The sequence below is a fragment of the Anarrhichthys ocellatus genome, unplaced genomic scaffold (genome assembly GCF_004355925.1).
Source record: "Anarrhichthys ocellatus isolate YVR2014 unplaced genomic scaffold, GSC_Weel_1.0 scaffold5, whole genome shotgun sequence".
Classification (NCBI taxonomy): Eukaryota; Metazoa; Chordata; class Actinopteri; order Perciformes; family Anarhichadidae; genus Anarrhichthys; species Anarrhichthys ocellatus.
In genome coordinates this window covers 5,358,899-5,374,622 of record NW_022280035.1, presented here as the reverse complement: position 1 = coordinate 5,374,622, position 15,724 = coordinate 5,358,899, and the positions used below count along the sequence as shown (strand labels likewise).

The 15,724-nt window shown below is 40.8% G+C and overlaps 2 protein-coding genes across 2 annotated transcripts in view; one reads left to right on the top strand and one right to left on the bottom strand.

Moving 5' to 3' along the window:
• samd10a (sterile alpha motif domain containing 10a) overlaps positions 1–15,724 on the bottom strand; it is a 40,009-nt gene that overhangs the window by 10,452 nt on the left and 13,833 nt on the right. The window lies entirely within an intron of this gene.
• Positions 7,982–11,265, top strand: emilin3a (elastin microfibril interfacer 3a). Its single transcript, XM_031844995.1, has 4 exons — positions 7,982–8,133; positions 8,311–8,430; positions 8,554–9,077; positions 9,311–11,265. Exons 1-4 carry the CDS (start codon positions 7,982–7,984, stop codon positions 11,263–11,265), a joined length of 2,751 nt encoding a protein of 916 aa, XP_031700855.1.

Genomic DNA, 15,724 nt, shown 5'->3' with positions numbered 1-15,724 from the left:
TACTACTGATGCATCAGTTTATAATCAGCATTTTAATGTTGTGGCTGGTCTGGGTAAAGCAAATGATTGGTACTTATTATTCAGTTTTAAACAGTAGCTATGTACTACTATACTAGTAGTTTAATCAAAAGTCCCCAGCTGTGTGCTGGGGGTACAACCGAAGAGGGAGAGACAGAGAAGAACACAGGTCACTAAGGACAATAATGTCTCTGGTGATTGAAACATTTTTACTTTGTGTTGGTGGTTTTTGGTATGCTAATGTTGAGCCGGGAGCTAGCTGAGAAGCTACCGGCAAGTTATAGGTCATCAAACGCTTTACAGTGGGCTTCAGAATAAAGTAGTGCTTTCGTAGTGTACTCCAGTGCAGCTGGAGTTATGGCCCATCGGAGGACTCTCTCTTTAGTGCAGTACTGTTTTCCGTTTATGAAAATGGGCCGTTTTTTGTCCTGGACTTTAATCTTGTAAAAGTCCTTTTTACATCCAGGAGCAATACAATAGCGGCCTCTCTTTTGTCTTCTTCTGTCCTGTGGCTCCTCATTGTATCTGTTGAACTCAGCCAAGCCTACCAACCCTGTGATGTAACCAGTTAGAGTACTGCAACATGGCGGCGCTCTTATCACAAAAGATAAAACAGAGCTTCTTATGTCTATTAAATACTTACATTTGTAATGTTTGTCATGCAACTGTTGATTACAGTGTAACTCCATTCAGTAAATCAGCTTAACTTGGATAACTGCTTGATTTTCCCTTTAAGGCTAGTAAGCCACCTACACAGGTGTTTTCACTAATCTTCCCTGATTAGGCCTCTTCTCAGGACTGTGTGGGCATGTGCAAAGAGCACTTCATTTACATATCTTCGTTGATGTTGTTGTATCCATGAGGGTGGGACAACCAATTATCATTCCTTTCATTTTTATTAGTGCATGCACCTCATGTAATTCTAAGGTACCAAAATCCCCCTACCAGCACCTCTAAGGCTTTGCATTATATGTTGTCTGTTTAATCCATATAAAAGTGTAATAATGAGCTGTACTTCGTGAGCATGAGAGGTGCTGGTAGGTAACTTTGGACAGTCAGGATATTGCCATTTCCCTGTTTCCACTCTTTATGCTAAGCTAACTATCTCCTGGCTCCAGCTTCATATTTAATGTATAGACATGAGAGTGCTATTGATGTATTCATCTAACTCTCAGAAAGAAAGTGAATACATGAAGTCCCCAAAATGTGAAAGTATTTCTAAGGCATTTTCAGACACTATAGTGATTCACAGCAAACATGCGCTGCAAATATATGAAATACAGCTTCAGACAATAAGTCGCTCTTTGAATTCTTGGGAACTTGGACTTCAGGATACATTGGTGCTGCACTACATTTAGTGTAAAAACATTGCTTTAAATGTAGCTCAATTTAATTAATTAAGGACAAAGGCTCATTAGTCAACATTTATGTAAATGTCCCAATGTTAGCCAGCTAATTAATTTTCAACTTCAGTCCTCTGACGAAATGTTTTGAAACCAATGAGGTGTTGCCCAAAATTTACAGACAGAAGACACCGAGAATAAAATGAAAAATGTTCAGATTATGGTGATATCTTGTATACGCCTGCAGCCCCATCCACACTGAAATCACTACAAACAGTTTACCACAGCTCTGTTTAATTACTGGTGATGGTTTCACCACTGTGAGCTATACCAGTCTATCACTGTCAGTGATAGACGGGAAAGACATGCCTTCTTGTTTTGTTTACGAGGCATTGCTAGGCAAGTTACTCTCCTACCTTCAACTCAAATCCATTTGTCATCACACACGCTCACAGGATTTTTTATCCCTTGAAACTCCTCAGATCACTACTGAGTTTGGGAAATTGTCTTTTAGGTTTTTCGCACCAAATAAATGGAACAAATTACAGGAGGTATTGAAATTAGACTGGAATGTGTCGGTAGATCATTTAGGTGAATGCAAGATGATGAGGTTGTTGTATAGTGTTCCTGCTTTGGTTGATTTGCAGACATAGTTGTGATTTATTGTTTGTAATTAGCATTTCTACATGTTATTGTTTATATTTATATTGTTGTTGATGTTATATATCCGTCCTTCTAGGCAGACTTGTTTATTTGATTGTTATTTAACGTTTTGTCAGCTTACTGTTCATATTGCTGTATATCATTCTCACCAGACATTTTTTATTTATTTAATTTGTATTCAACTTTTTCATCCCTTTATTGTTAATACTATGGTTGTTATCCTACATTGTATATCCTTCTAGCCCATATGAATGTGAATTCAGTGTACTGCTGTCAATTTCTTCCTGAATAAACAAAGGTTGATGATAAAGAAAGCGATAGCAATACGAAATAAGCCTTCTCAAGCCATGCAGCAACAGGAAGCAACAGGAGACAGCTCACAGGGTGCACAGTTCCCAGTTGCACACCTGCTCACAAAATCGACAGTTTTACAGCTGGTGATGGTGTCATTCTGGGTGCCTTGAATGTACCGATTAAATATTCTCTCTTTGGGTTTATAAGAATGGAAATATGCCAAGAGTAGATGGGAGGCTGCGCACCCTGCTGATTGATGTTTATTTGAAATGACTCCACACTAGATAACAGCATCTGCCAGATATTCTCCAACATCCCGCCCCCCTCCCTCTCCTCCCAATGTTTGAATCATGGGCAGTGATCTTCCCAATCACCACTGGTGATTACTGCCTCATTGGCTCTAGCCTGGTTTTTCTAAACAGTGGTGACAGTTACACCACAAACTGCACATGCGGTTGTAAACCCAGCTGACTAGTTTAACTGTCAGGGTGTGGGTATGGCTGGTTTCTGCAGATGATTCTGAGGAAATGCAGACTGGAGCATTGGGGCTCCTCTTAAACTTTAAGCATGTACACATTTGGCCCGGTTCGAGCGCTAAAAAGATGAAAGGGAGCGCTCGAATTAATAGTTTCCACAAGAGAGAACATCAAAGGGCCTCACTTATTAATAGTATACTTTGAGGTTTACACTGAGCTGTTTAACAAAGGAATTATTTTCCAACAATTGTTTTTACCATAGAAATACTTCAAATACTGCATCTTATTTCTATTGTTTTTATGGTCATGCCCAGTGTATTATTAACAGTCCAAACATTAAACATACTGTACAGTAACATTACAGGCACAAGGCAGAGTTAATAGTTTCTTAGTTAGCAATAAGTCTACCCATATGTGTACACTGAACAACAAAGAACAAAGTCAGAGCATTTAGGAGAGAGAAACTGAGGCGGCTGCTTCTCCTCTTAACGTCTAAACCAGCAGTCAACACAAGGGGGCAGTCTTATTCTGGTGACAGAGAGACGTTGTACTGTCTAATAGTACTGAGCAATATCTGACTATGTTCAATATTATATTTACAAAGGCAGAAATATACTTTAACACATTAAATACTGTATTCCTTCAAATAAATCCAAATGATATAAAAACTACTGAAAAAAGCATATAAGATGTACCATTTTGTTTTTTAAGTATCTTCTACTGCAGTCAAGAACGGCACATCTTGTTCAGTGTTTGTTGCACTGCTACATTACTTGCTAGTATATTGGCAACTGAAACTGATGTAACCCCATTTTCATTATACTGCTGCTATTTGTTTCATGCTTTGAAAACAGTGAAGGGAAGTAAATTAATACAATAACTCAACTATTGTAGTTAAGTACAATTTTGAGATACTTGTACATTTGACATGAGTATTTTTCCATTTAATGCCATTATAGGTAAATATTGTACTTTTACCCTATATTTATTTCACTACTATGTTTATTTGATAGCCTTCGTTACTAATTATTTTGCAGATTCAGATTATTAATACAAAAATTAACGAATAAATAATGATGTATTATTATGGATTAAGATACCCAGCTGTATGTAAAATAGTTTGATTTATCCCCACCTTTGCCAGCTGCTACATAAAAGTGATAAAGCCATTAATGCATCCCATTCTGCATAATGAGTACTTTAACTTAGAAGTACAGTTTGATGTCAATACTTTTGTACTTTAAATAAAAGCAAGACATTCCATGCAGGACTTTTACATTTAACAGAGTATTTTTATACTGTATTGCTAATTTTACATTAGTAGAAACACAGAATACATCTTCCACCATCGATTGAAACTAACAGATGGACAGCTGACTGTACAGTTATATAGTATATTACAGTAATAGATCAAAAAGCTGATCAAATGCTACAGAACCTCCAGTATCACAACTACCATTTTGGTATCTATCTCTCTCTATGTGGAAGGAATTTCAATGCAATTCTACGACACAAGGGTTCGTAAAAAGTATATGAAAGCTAATTTTATAAGAAAAAGGTTTTCTGTAGAGCTGAATATCCTTACAAAGTGTGTGTGCGTGTGTGTGTGTGTGCGTGCGTGTGTTGGCTGTCTCCAGATGTGTACTCACTGCTTTGAGAATGGCAACAGCAAACACACTGAACTTCTTGGCTGAGGTGTGAAGTGTGCCGTGACCTCTTGCTTCCCATGTGGCCCCCAAATTATGTTTGTTCAGGCCACCACATTTGGCTCATTTAATGACTAAATTCTTCAGATAGTGACGCCTCCGAATTAATCTTTTTCCACAAGAACCAAGAGAAAAAATTGGCAACTCGACAACGTAAACTTTAAACAGAAGAATCTTACAGAAAGAGGCCAAAATGAAAAAGGAAAAGCACGCAACTGGGTGCACCTCCACAGGAAACAAGGTTGAGGTTTGTGAAGTGTCGAGACCAATTACTCTTGTTTGTTCTGTTACATGGCTGTGAACATACAAGAGCGGATATAGGCCACTCTACAACAAACAGCCCTGCAAGTTAGACACAGCAATTTCTAAACCTGCATTTGCAACAATATCTCTTAAACGTAAACAGTTAATGTGATGAATAAAAGCTGCTTGGACTATTTTCTAAGTTTCACACGTGATTGCATTATGCATTGCTCCCTGTCAAGTTACAGCCATTGATATATTAACATGCAGTATTCACAAACTAGTACAACAAGCTGGCAGGAAATACAGTGTTCAGAATAAGGTTTTATCAGGCTTACTTCAGTGCATTAAGAAACTATAAAAAATGTATAGACCTTTCATACTCTGTGGATCATGCTCCTGCTCAATTATTTGATGCCAGTTTAAACAAATACTGAAAATGCAAATATTACATGAGCCAGCACTGTTGGGAAAGCACTGCCAAACACACAGTCCAGTTACGCACCGACTTCGTTGAAAACTAAAGACACACATTAGGAGATTTACAGCCCAGCTCAGAATTTGGACCGCTGGTGTTAAAACTAAATAGACACAAAGAAATAGGGAAAGGGATAAACACAAATACCCACATGCTGCTCAGACTTTCAGAGATAGTGTTGCACTTTGTTTTTCCATGCAGGCAAGTTTGGCCTCACCCTGTCTATAATGTGGCGATGTCAAGAAGTCCATGAACAGCTTCAGCCTGACGTATGCGTTAAGAAGGGCAGGTGAGTGGAAGCTAAAACAGCTGTAACTGTGTGATGACGTTCAAGGAAAACTCCGGGTGGAGCCGCAACCAGCCTGCAGAATAAAGCTGCACTTGTTTCACAGCACTAGTCAGAGCCTGGATGCTGTGTGCTCTGCAACATGCTTCATATGATACAATGAGAGCTTGTTTACAAATCGGGAGAGTAAAAGAGCTCACGGAGAATATGCAACACACACAAACACACACACTGTTGTGCATCTACACTAAACAGGGTGTTTCCAGGTGAAAGAGGTGGGACCTGGTACAAACAGGATACAGGAAATGGGCCGGCTTCTAAAAAGGGGTCAATCAAAAGATCCCTGCAAAATACCGGACACAGTGTTACTCTTGTTCAAAATGAGATCATGTTACAATGTTCACAGCAAAAAAAATAATTAATTTACACAAATCTGTTTTCATTTTTATGTTTTTATAAATATTGGATAATTTGACTTCATTGGGACTTATTTAAATGAAACCATCTAAGAAGTTTAGAGAGGAAATGGAACTCCTAACAAATCCTAATCCTCCCACACATGATCAATAGTAAAATCACTGTGTGCCGGCTGTGTTATTGTTTTCCTATAGGGAGAGCGTAGTCTAATTAACTTTAAGGCTAACAGAAAATGCTTAAAGTTGTGAAAAACTTAATACTTAAAACTTGTACAAGCTTAATTTGGAGGCTTTGATTGTATTCACAAGAGTGTTCAGTTTGCCCTCCAAAAGCTGATTCTGTAAATTACTTATTTCACTGGGCTTTGTTGGAAAATTGTTATAATGGATGCAAGCAGCCAAAATGTGTCTCCATCTAGCATGGCCTTTTAGTGGAAAGTGTTCCGTTTGTGGTACAGTGGAGCAGGGCGGTGAAGTTTTTCAACTGTACAGAGACTAGTGTTGTAAATGAATGTGTGGGCTTGTGGGGCAAAGCACTCAGGCATGGGTGTGCACTGCCACAGCCTTCGACACAGGGCATTTGTTTTTATTTGTTCCCAGTCCTGGAGGTTTGCTGTTAGGTCGGGGTATAAACTGTGTCTATGTGTGAAGTAAAAGAGACCAAGATGTTTCCCACATTTCCCTTTAGAGACAACCTCAAGAATATCATCACAGAACAGTCATTCTAGCTTTAAGAAAGATCTCCATACAGATCCCACACAATATTATATATTTCGTGTATACTATACTACTGTACTACAATTTTGATGTGCTTGTGCTTAATTTGAGTATTACAATTTCATGCTGCCTTCTACAATTTGGAGGCATCGATTGTACTTTTTACTCCCCTACATTCATTTCATAGCTTTAGTTGTTAGTTACTTTGGAGATTCAGATAATTAACTGATAAATTATGATGTATCGTTATAGATTAAGGTACCCGGCAGTATATAAGATAGTAAAGTACAAAAGAAGCCCCACCTTTACCAGCTGCAATATTAGTAATGCTTACACACAGATGCATCAATAATTATATTCCATTAATATATTAAAAAAGCACAAGTATGTTTATTATTGGTACTTTAAGTATAACTTGTGTACTTTCTTTTTAAATATAGGACTTCTACTTGGAACTAGTATTTCTACCCTTTGATAATGATACTTAAGTTAAAGATCTGAATTCTTCTCCCACCACTGCACACTGTGTTCTGCAAAAGTAAGATGGACATGGTCAGGGTTAATGTTATATTGTGAAGGATCATACACAATACAGAGTAAGTCTTCTTCATACTCTAAAGAACAAATTAATAATTGCGGAATATGTCCACTTGTCAGCTTGGATAATTAATTTCTGCTATTACCCTAAAATGTAAAAAAAAAAAGGGACAGGTCTGGTGTTGTACCTCTGGTTTGCCATGATGTCACCATGGGAAAATAGCTCATGGTACTTTAGCCTCTGCCCTGATGAGTGGAAGGCAGCCTTCAAACTAGCTGAATAATAAAAACAACATTTTGTGTAAAGTTGAGTACTACAGAATACCGTCAATAACACTAACTGTGAAGGTGAGGGCTCTCTCCCCTCTTTCACTGTCACCCTGATGTTACTTTAAGGAGGTTGAGTGGGTGGAGATATGCAGATGGTGGCAGTGGGGCCCTATTAGTGGCGTCTGTAGTCCACCAAACTCACAGTGGACTGTTGTCACTCTAACAGAGTCCACCACACCCACAGCCAGCGTCAGGGTCAACATTCACAGGGCATTCTGCTTTATAGCACAGCCAGAAAAGGGTTGTACTGCAGAGACTCAAGTCTTTTTCTCATGTCAATTTTGTAGCCTTCTCTCTGAGTTTGTGCGTTTTGAGATATCTTCTTTTGTCGGAAGCCCTACAATTCAATAATTTCCATATGAAGTGAATGGAGTGGAATATTTAGGGTATTGCTTTTATATTCTGTGAGATCACCTTTACCTCAGTTTGAGGACTTTTACCCATTTTTGACTTTCAACACGAGGATATTCAAGGATGCATTTTGTGATGGCTGTGAGTCCTTTTGTGTTCATTACTCTATTTTTGTCACTGGTCGAAACCAAGTTCTACAGACCACTCCAATTTAACCAGTATAAAGCTGGGTTCAATCACCACCATGACCAAGGGAAAGCCACCAGCAGACACAAGTAAGTTCTGTTTCTCTCTCTCTCTGTCTTATGCTCTTAGGAATCAAGTCCATATCACTTATGATCTTAACTTACATTTTACTTTGAGTGACAAAACTTTGTTTTTCTAAAGCCAACTAGAAATCATATTTATTTGTCTCACCTCTATTCTGTCATCTTTTATCTCCTCTCTGAAAGGAACCACTGCGCCTATGTGGTTGAAAAGACAGTGTCCTTCACCGTGCAGGATGGGGCAGCCCCATATGTAAAAGCTGAATACAACAAGTGCTCCTGGGGTCAAAAATGTCCAACTCTACAGTGAGTAAATAATGGCTTATATTATGTCATGTTGATATTTAAGAAAATGGGATTTATATCACTTCAGGGTAGAGAAATACCACAGTCAAGCGTACTTTTCTGATTGATGGTTGTTTCCCTCAGGTATCGTCTGATGTACAAACCAATGTACAAGGTGGCACATAAAACAGTCACAGAGCTGGAGTGGCGTTGTTGTCCTGGGTACTCTGGTTATGGCTGTATGGAGGGACATCCAGTTTACCAACACCCCATGAAAAGGATGCCACCATTCAAGGGCCAACCGATGAAAGGCCCACAGTTTAAGGGCCCACAGTACAAAGTTCCCATGTTCAAGGGTCCCATGTTCAAGGGCCCACCTATTAACACTGTTGTGAAGGCCAACCCATGGAGTCGACCCAAAGGACCTCCCACAGGCAGTTTTAACTCCTACCCAATGCGCTACTTTGGACCTCCGAGGACCTCCTCCTTCCCAGACACCTCCTTTGAGCCTTATCCATCCGAGCCGGAGCCAATGCCAGAGCACCAGGAACCACATCACACAGAGCACGACCAAGAACATGAGCATGATCATGAACAAAGCCAAGGACCTGAGGAACACATACCAGAGGAAATCCCTCCTGCTTCCTCTGATGGTGAACAGCCTGAAGGTGAGACCATAGGCGTGTCCAAATTCTAAACTACATACTTGATCTAACTGGGTTTGACTATGTAGCGCATTGTTGGTACTGGATAGTGACAAAAATAAGCATACTCACACTTTTCATCGTGGGCTCTGAAATCCTGACTTAACATCATCGTTTTGACCTGGATTCAAATCACACTAAAGCACAAAGTGTATCATGTTTGTCCCAATGTTAACAGCTTTTCTTTCTCTCTTCAGGCCAGGCTCTGGACAGTGAGACAGAGGAGCGAATATATCGAATGGAGGAGGATGTGCAACGTCTAAACCAGGGCCTGGAAACCCTGAGGGGAATCGTGAATGGACTGGAAGATAGTCTACGAGCCTCGCTGAGAGAGGATGCCAACAGGATGCTGTCAGCTCTTCTCTCTGCTGCCCCTGGTCCCGTTCCTGTTGTAGCCTCTGGTCCATCCAGTGTAGGGTTTGTAGAGATTCCAGGGGGCGACCCTGAGACAGAGGGTCTAGATGGCAGACACGTGTTTCCAGGACTCACAGAACTGAATGGAAGGGTAGAAGAGCTCAGGACAGGGCTGCAAGCCAAGACAGCAGAGCTGCAGGAACTCAAAGCAACAGTGACAGGACACGATGGAGCACTGAAGAAGATGTCAAATAGAGCTGGGGTGGTATCAGACTCCAACGGAAATCTTGGGGAAAATGCGCAGAAAGCTATGGAGAACTTAATGGACGCAAAGCTGAGTGTAGCCAGGACAGAAATTATTGGTGGGTTTGAGAAACGGGTGGAGAGTGCAGAGGGGCGATGCGAGGACAAAGCTGGGGATTTGCGTCTTCAGTGCCAGAAGGAGCAAAATAAGAGGCAGGAGCAGATGGAGGACGCTCTGGAGGAGAGTAACACAGACTTGAGAACAGAGCTGAGAAACCTCCAAGCACAGCTCCATGGTTTAAAAGCAACAGAGAGCTGTTCTGGTAGAGTGAGTGGACTGGTTGAAAGGGTACAAATGCTGGAAACATCCATAGCAGGCCTCAACCAATCCCAGGGGCACCTGAGACTGGAGCTAGGTGGACACAAGGACCACATAGAGGGAATGCTGGAGGGGCGTCTAGGGTATGTAGAGGCCAAGCTCAACCTGACAGGGGAGATTAACATTGATGAGTCTGGAAGGGGGAGTGGTGTCCCAGACAGAGTGGGGACAGGACCAGGGGTGGAAGCAATAATGGATGGTAAGCTGAGGGCTCTGGAAGGCCGTTTACTGACGGCTTTGGAGGAGCTGGGTAATGCCACTGCTCCCGCACTGCTGGAGGGTCATTCTGTTCCCACTCTGGAGACAGAGCTGGAGTCTCTCAGAGGGAGACTAGAGATAGATGTGGACAGAGTTCAGAAACACCTGAGCAGCCTTGAGATTCTCTGCTCTTCTTCCTGTTCCTCACCTCAAAACCCATCTGCCGTCCAAGGAGACTCAGCGGCACCAAGTGCCAACCTGGCAGAGGAGCAGAATGTGAAGGATGAACTCAACAAGCAAGGTGACCGTTTGAATAGCCTCAATGTTACGCTGCAGAACATCCAGAAGTGTCTGACCTCCAGGGACCAGCAGGAACAAGCAGAGGGAGATTATCCCATCCAGGGAGAGCTCACAATCCTCAAGTTCAATGTCCGCTCAGTCAACCATACCCTCAAAGGCCTCCAGGATTCCCTGGGGACAGTGGTTCATCAGGTGGGCCAAGCCAACAGCTCCTGGCATGAGAGAGAGGCTCGTCTGGCCCAGCAGATAAAGGGTGTGGTGCAGCTGGTTGGACATCAGGCTTCCATGCTTGGTGCAGGTGAACGCAGACTGACCCGGGTTAAAGGTGAGCTGCAGGAGATGAAGAGGCGGCTAGCTGAGGAGGTCCGGGGCTGCCGGAGCACAGCAATGGGGGTCCAGAAAGAAGTTATTGAGGTTGGAGGGCGTGTTACCAGTGTGGAAGACCAGTGCAAGGGCCTGAATTACCTAGCAGATGACCTGGAGAGAATCAGGGAGGAGTTGGAGAGACAATCGAATGGGCTTCTCGTGCAAGTCAATGGGACTCTTTCCAGTCATGCTCAGCAGCTGTCTGAGCTGAGAGGCGAACTCCGAAACTGCACCTCCCAGGTAGAACCAACACAACAGAGTTTAGAGCTGGAGCCAGAGCTGAGACGAGGGGACACCTTCACTTTGAATTAGTTCAGTTCATACAGAGTTATGGACAATAGATTCTAAAAATGAACGAAAAAGGGGAAATACTCTTCAGGTGTAGTGGCGGTCCACTTAAGCCCCCATCTTATTATTTGAATTGTAAAATACAAAGGTTTTGAACCTGCACTGAAGGATGGTTTTAGTTAGCTTACGCTATAAAAATGAAAACAAAATGGCAGCTAATTCCAACTGCACTAATAACACAGAATCGTGAAATTGAATCACGAAGGTGCTGAAATTCAGTCTTTGTTTTAATTGACCTTTATTTAGAGCTCCAGTGATTGTGGAAGACGAAAACGGCAACAAACTGCACCGGTGTTACTGTACTGTTTCTGTAAAGCTTACAAAGAATATTGTATGAACGGTTGTATAACAATGTTTACATGTTTAAGATTTTGTATTGATTTTTCTTATGTCTAGACTAGAAGTATACAATATATTATGTTTTTATATGATTTCAGTTCTTGAGCATCCGTTTCTATTCTGATTGTAACTGAACATAATATGTCAGCATTTCAAGCTGAATTTCAAGGTTTTTCAATAAAGACAATCCAATAAACACGTTTACATTTCTATTCATGTTGACGATGTATATTTACAGATTTGTCACACAACAGGTGATAGATACATTTAAAAAGTTATAATAATAACTTCTGGTCTAACCCTGCATATCAGAAACTAGTCATGTTTTACTTTAGCGGTTAGAGGTATTGATTCAGAGAAGTGGGGAAACCACAAGAGAGCAATAGAGAAGCAATAATACTGTTGACTGCTGGGGACTAGGGAGGCTTGACTTGACTGAAGCTATGTTCATGCAGAATATAAATTATAGTCTCCCTTCAAAATATTATTTTCATGAGGACAGCCAGAGGAAAACTGCAAACTTGCCTTATTGCCAAGGTGAGACAGAAAGACACGGGGGACTTCAGCACAGGAGCCCCAAATTTCATTCTCTCTCTCCATAAATCTATAAGGCCAGCTGAGCACAGTTCTCATTACTGTAGTTCCTGCTCAGCCACTCCCCATATCGGACAAACAACCATTCAATTCACAGCTATGTGGGAGATGAGCCCACTGCTGTATAAAAACTATTTAACCCGAGACATGTGGTGAATAATAGCGACGGCAATTGCAGGCAGGAAAAGGAGGACAGACAGAAAGAGTAAACACCAAATTTATGTTGGAAGATAACATAACATAAGATATGTTGGACTCCTAGCTCTAGAGCCATACTTCATATTTTGTGGTATCCATCTTCTTACCTAACCCTTGGATAGGAAGCCAAAAGGCGTATTTATTAAAATGTCAAACTAATCCAGTTAAGCGTTGCTTTAAAGCTACAGATAACAAATTACTTTGGGCTCTGGGAGCTTGACGGTAATCTTTATGTATTTTATGGCATTTCAGTGATTAAAAGATTAACCTAAACAGGTGGTTTAAACTATTATGAAAATAATCATTCGATAAATTAGATTAAATAATCAAGCTTTGTTCATTTCATGAGTCGCAATGTTTTTTAAATCCAGTTTAATCCCCCATAAAATTAGAAGAACCCCATTGACATAGAAACATTCATGTAATGAGCCTCTTGATCTCGTCCTCTTCCGTCCTACTTTGAAAAAGTGTCAACAGAGATGTTGATATTCTAAAAGGATATTGATAAGCCCGCTTTGTTGGTCTTTACGAGTCTTTGTGAGTCGGTGTTTCACTGTGAGAATGACGTCAACCTAGAACACAGCAAATCTTACATCTGCTTCATTAGTTTTGCTGCTTCCTTAACCAAACCAAAGAATCCATTTCAATCTGTTCTGTCTTCCTTTGAAACTCAGCCGCTCTCTTACAAAAACAGAGAAGCTAAGACATTGATGCCTGATGTGAGAGCTAAATGATGAACCAATAGAAGGGCAACAAGAAGAGCTAACAAATCATATCAAATTCAGTCACTTCCATAATAACAGTGAAAAACAATAAATCATGTATTTTCTGGTAACACTAGATTTTAGATGACATTTTATTTTACTAAACCTGTGAGAAGTTTGGAGCCCAAAATAAACACCTAACAGTACATCAAAAGTACCCGTCTGTGACCTCTGCTTACGATTATAGCATTTCTAATCATTTCGTACCCGACAAATGCCATGACTTTTAAGAAAGTGGTCAAGTGGTCCTCTAATTATTATTGTTGAATCAACCATTATTACATTTATTAACTAAGTTTTGGGATGTAACAGCTATGTCTACAGCTCGAAAAAACAGAATCAAGTCAACTGAAGTTTTATTTATGCAAAGGGTTACTGCTGACCTATCAGATCATGTAATTGATACAAGTTGTTTTAAATAAGATTACCAATATGAAATCAACTAGATTTGACAGTTATTTCACCAATACCTCAAATGTTCTCTTCTCAGTGTCTCTTTTCCACATCATGTGTTTGGGCAGAATGTATTATTCCCAAATTAGGGGGACAGTTGCTACATTAAAAACCTGGGAAAAATTTGCTCATCTGTAAAAGACGTTCATTATTCTACATTCACATTCAAATTATTCACTGGCAAAATTTCCAGCAGTGCCAATTAGTCATATTGCAGTCCGAACAATTCTATAGCCAGAAGCTTTACTGTATAATTTAGCCTTGAGGGATGAAGTCTGTTAGTTCACAGCTTATTGATTATTTACACATCCAGCAGTTACGGAGTCACATTCAGTGACTCCAATATGTTCACCAGCTTATCGCCCTCTTTGTCTGGCTGCTGTTTAGCGTACAGTGGGTTTTCAGAATCACCCCCAAACAGAAAAGTTAAGACAGCAAAGAACTCTCAAAAGGCCTAAATACCTGAGTTTCTGCCTAGAAATATCTGCTGAAATAAGGTAATTAAGTCGAGGAAGGATCAGAATGCCCTGGGTGTGCAACTCTCCACCTCTCTCAAGCTCTAAAGAAAGGACGCCGTCACACCCTGATACGCGAAGAGGGGAAATGCACCAAGCTGCTCTCAATTCTTAATTAGAAGCCAGTTCTATCAGCCTGCGCAACAGGTGTTTGGTATAACCCCTTCACTAAACTCAGGAATTAGGAAATTCTGCAAAAAATTAATTGGGAAGTGGGAAATGAAAGTACTGAGACTGCCACAATGCATTTCAAGAAGTAGAGACCATTTAAATCTTGCGATGGGATCACACCAGCCACGGAGCCAAATCGGGCCAGGGGCATGAAGAGGTGGGGCCCCTTCGCCCCCCTTGCTCGGGACCATGCCCATCTTCGAACTCGACCTTCATTCGGATCTCATATACATACCTGTAAAGGTCCGTGATTGTATCTTGCACAATTGCGACACTATAGCGATCGCAAAATCTGTCCACAGACACCAAACACTCGCTGTCGCGGCAGGTAAAAAGTTGGAAAGGAGGCTGTGATTCACAGGATAAATGAGCTCCAGGTATCACGTATGTTGAGGTGGTGTGCTTATTTTGTAGCTGCCTGGTGTCATTTGCATGTAATTCAATCGGGCGAAACACACTGAGCTCTTTTGTTGCACATCTCCACTCAGAGGTCGCTGCCTTCGCTGTAGGGATTTAATGAACTGAAGGAGAAGCTTTTCATACAGTCTAAAGCAGCTGCTGACAACAGATATTGTAAAATTGATTCATATTAATTTGGCATATTTTTGGAATAATTTGTGTTCATATTATTCATTCACCTACCACCAGTGCACTGAATTTCAAGGGCAGGAGAAATGGTTTTCTGCTTGCCGTGGTCGCTGCCGTTCCTAAGCACATTTGTGCTTTTTGCAAAATGTCTGCATGTTACGGAGATATAGTGTTTACCATGTTCAGGTCTTAGTTTAGCCTGCTAGCATCATTTGCTAGCACAAAACACAGCTGAAGAGAATGCCATTAGTTTTGCAGGAATTTCATTATAAACCAAAGCATTTTTTAGATAAATTCAAACTGATGATGGCTCAAATTAATACCAAAGTTGTTACAATCATCCCGAGGGGGACATGAATGTCTGTACAAAATGATTTGGCAATCCATCCAATAGTTGTCGAGAAACTTAATTCAAAGCCACACATGTTAACCTCCAGGTTAGAGTAGAGGGAACGTCAGGGGATTATCAAAGTCTTTAGGGTTCACACTCTGGGGACCATGAATGTCTGTACCAAGTTTTATAGCAATCCATCAAATAGTTGTTGAGATATGTTAGTCTGGACAAACCTAAAACATTGACTTCCACCATGTTTTTATGATCAGAGGGAAAGTGACTGCCCTCATGATTCAACATGATCTCTCATAATTTCCACGAGTTCTGATAATTTCCTGCCTATGTCATCACCAATAAGTCATTGTAGGGACTTCACACTACAGCAGACCACTGGCTGTGACACTAAGTATCTGTAAAAGAGCCTGAGAAGGAACAGCATCCTGAACCGAGGTATTAATTTGACAGCA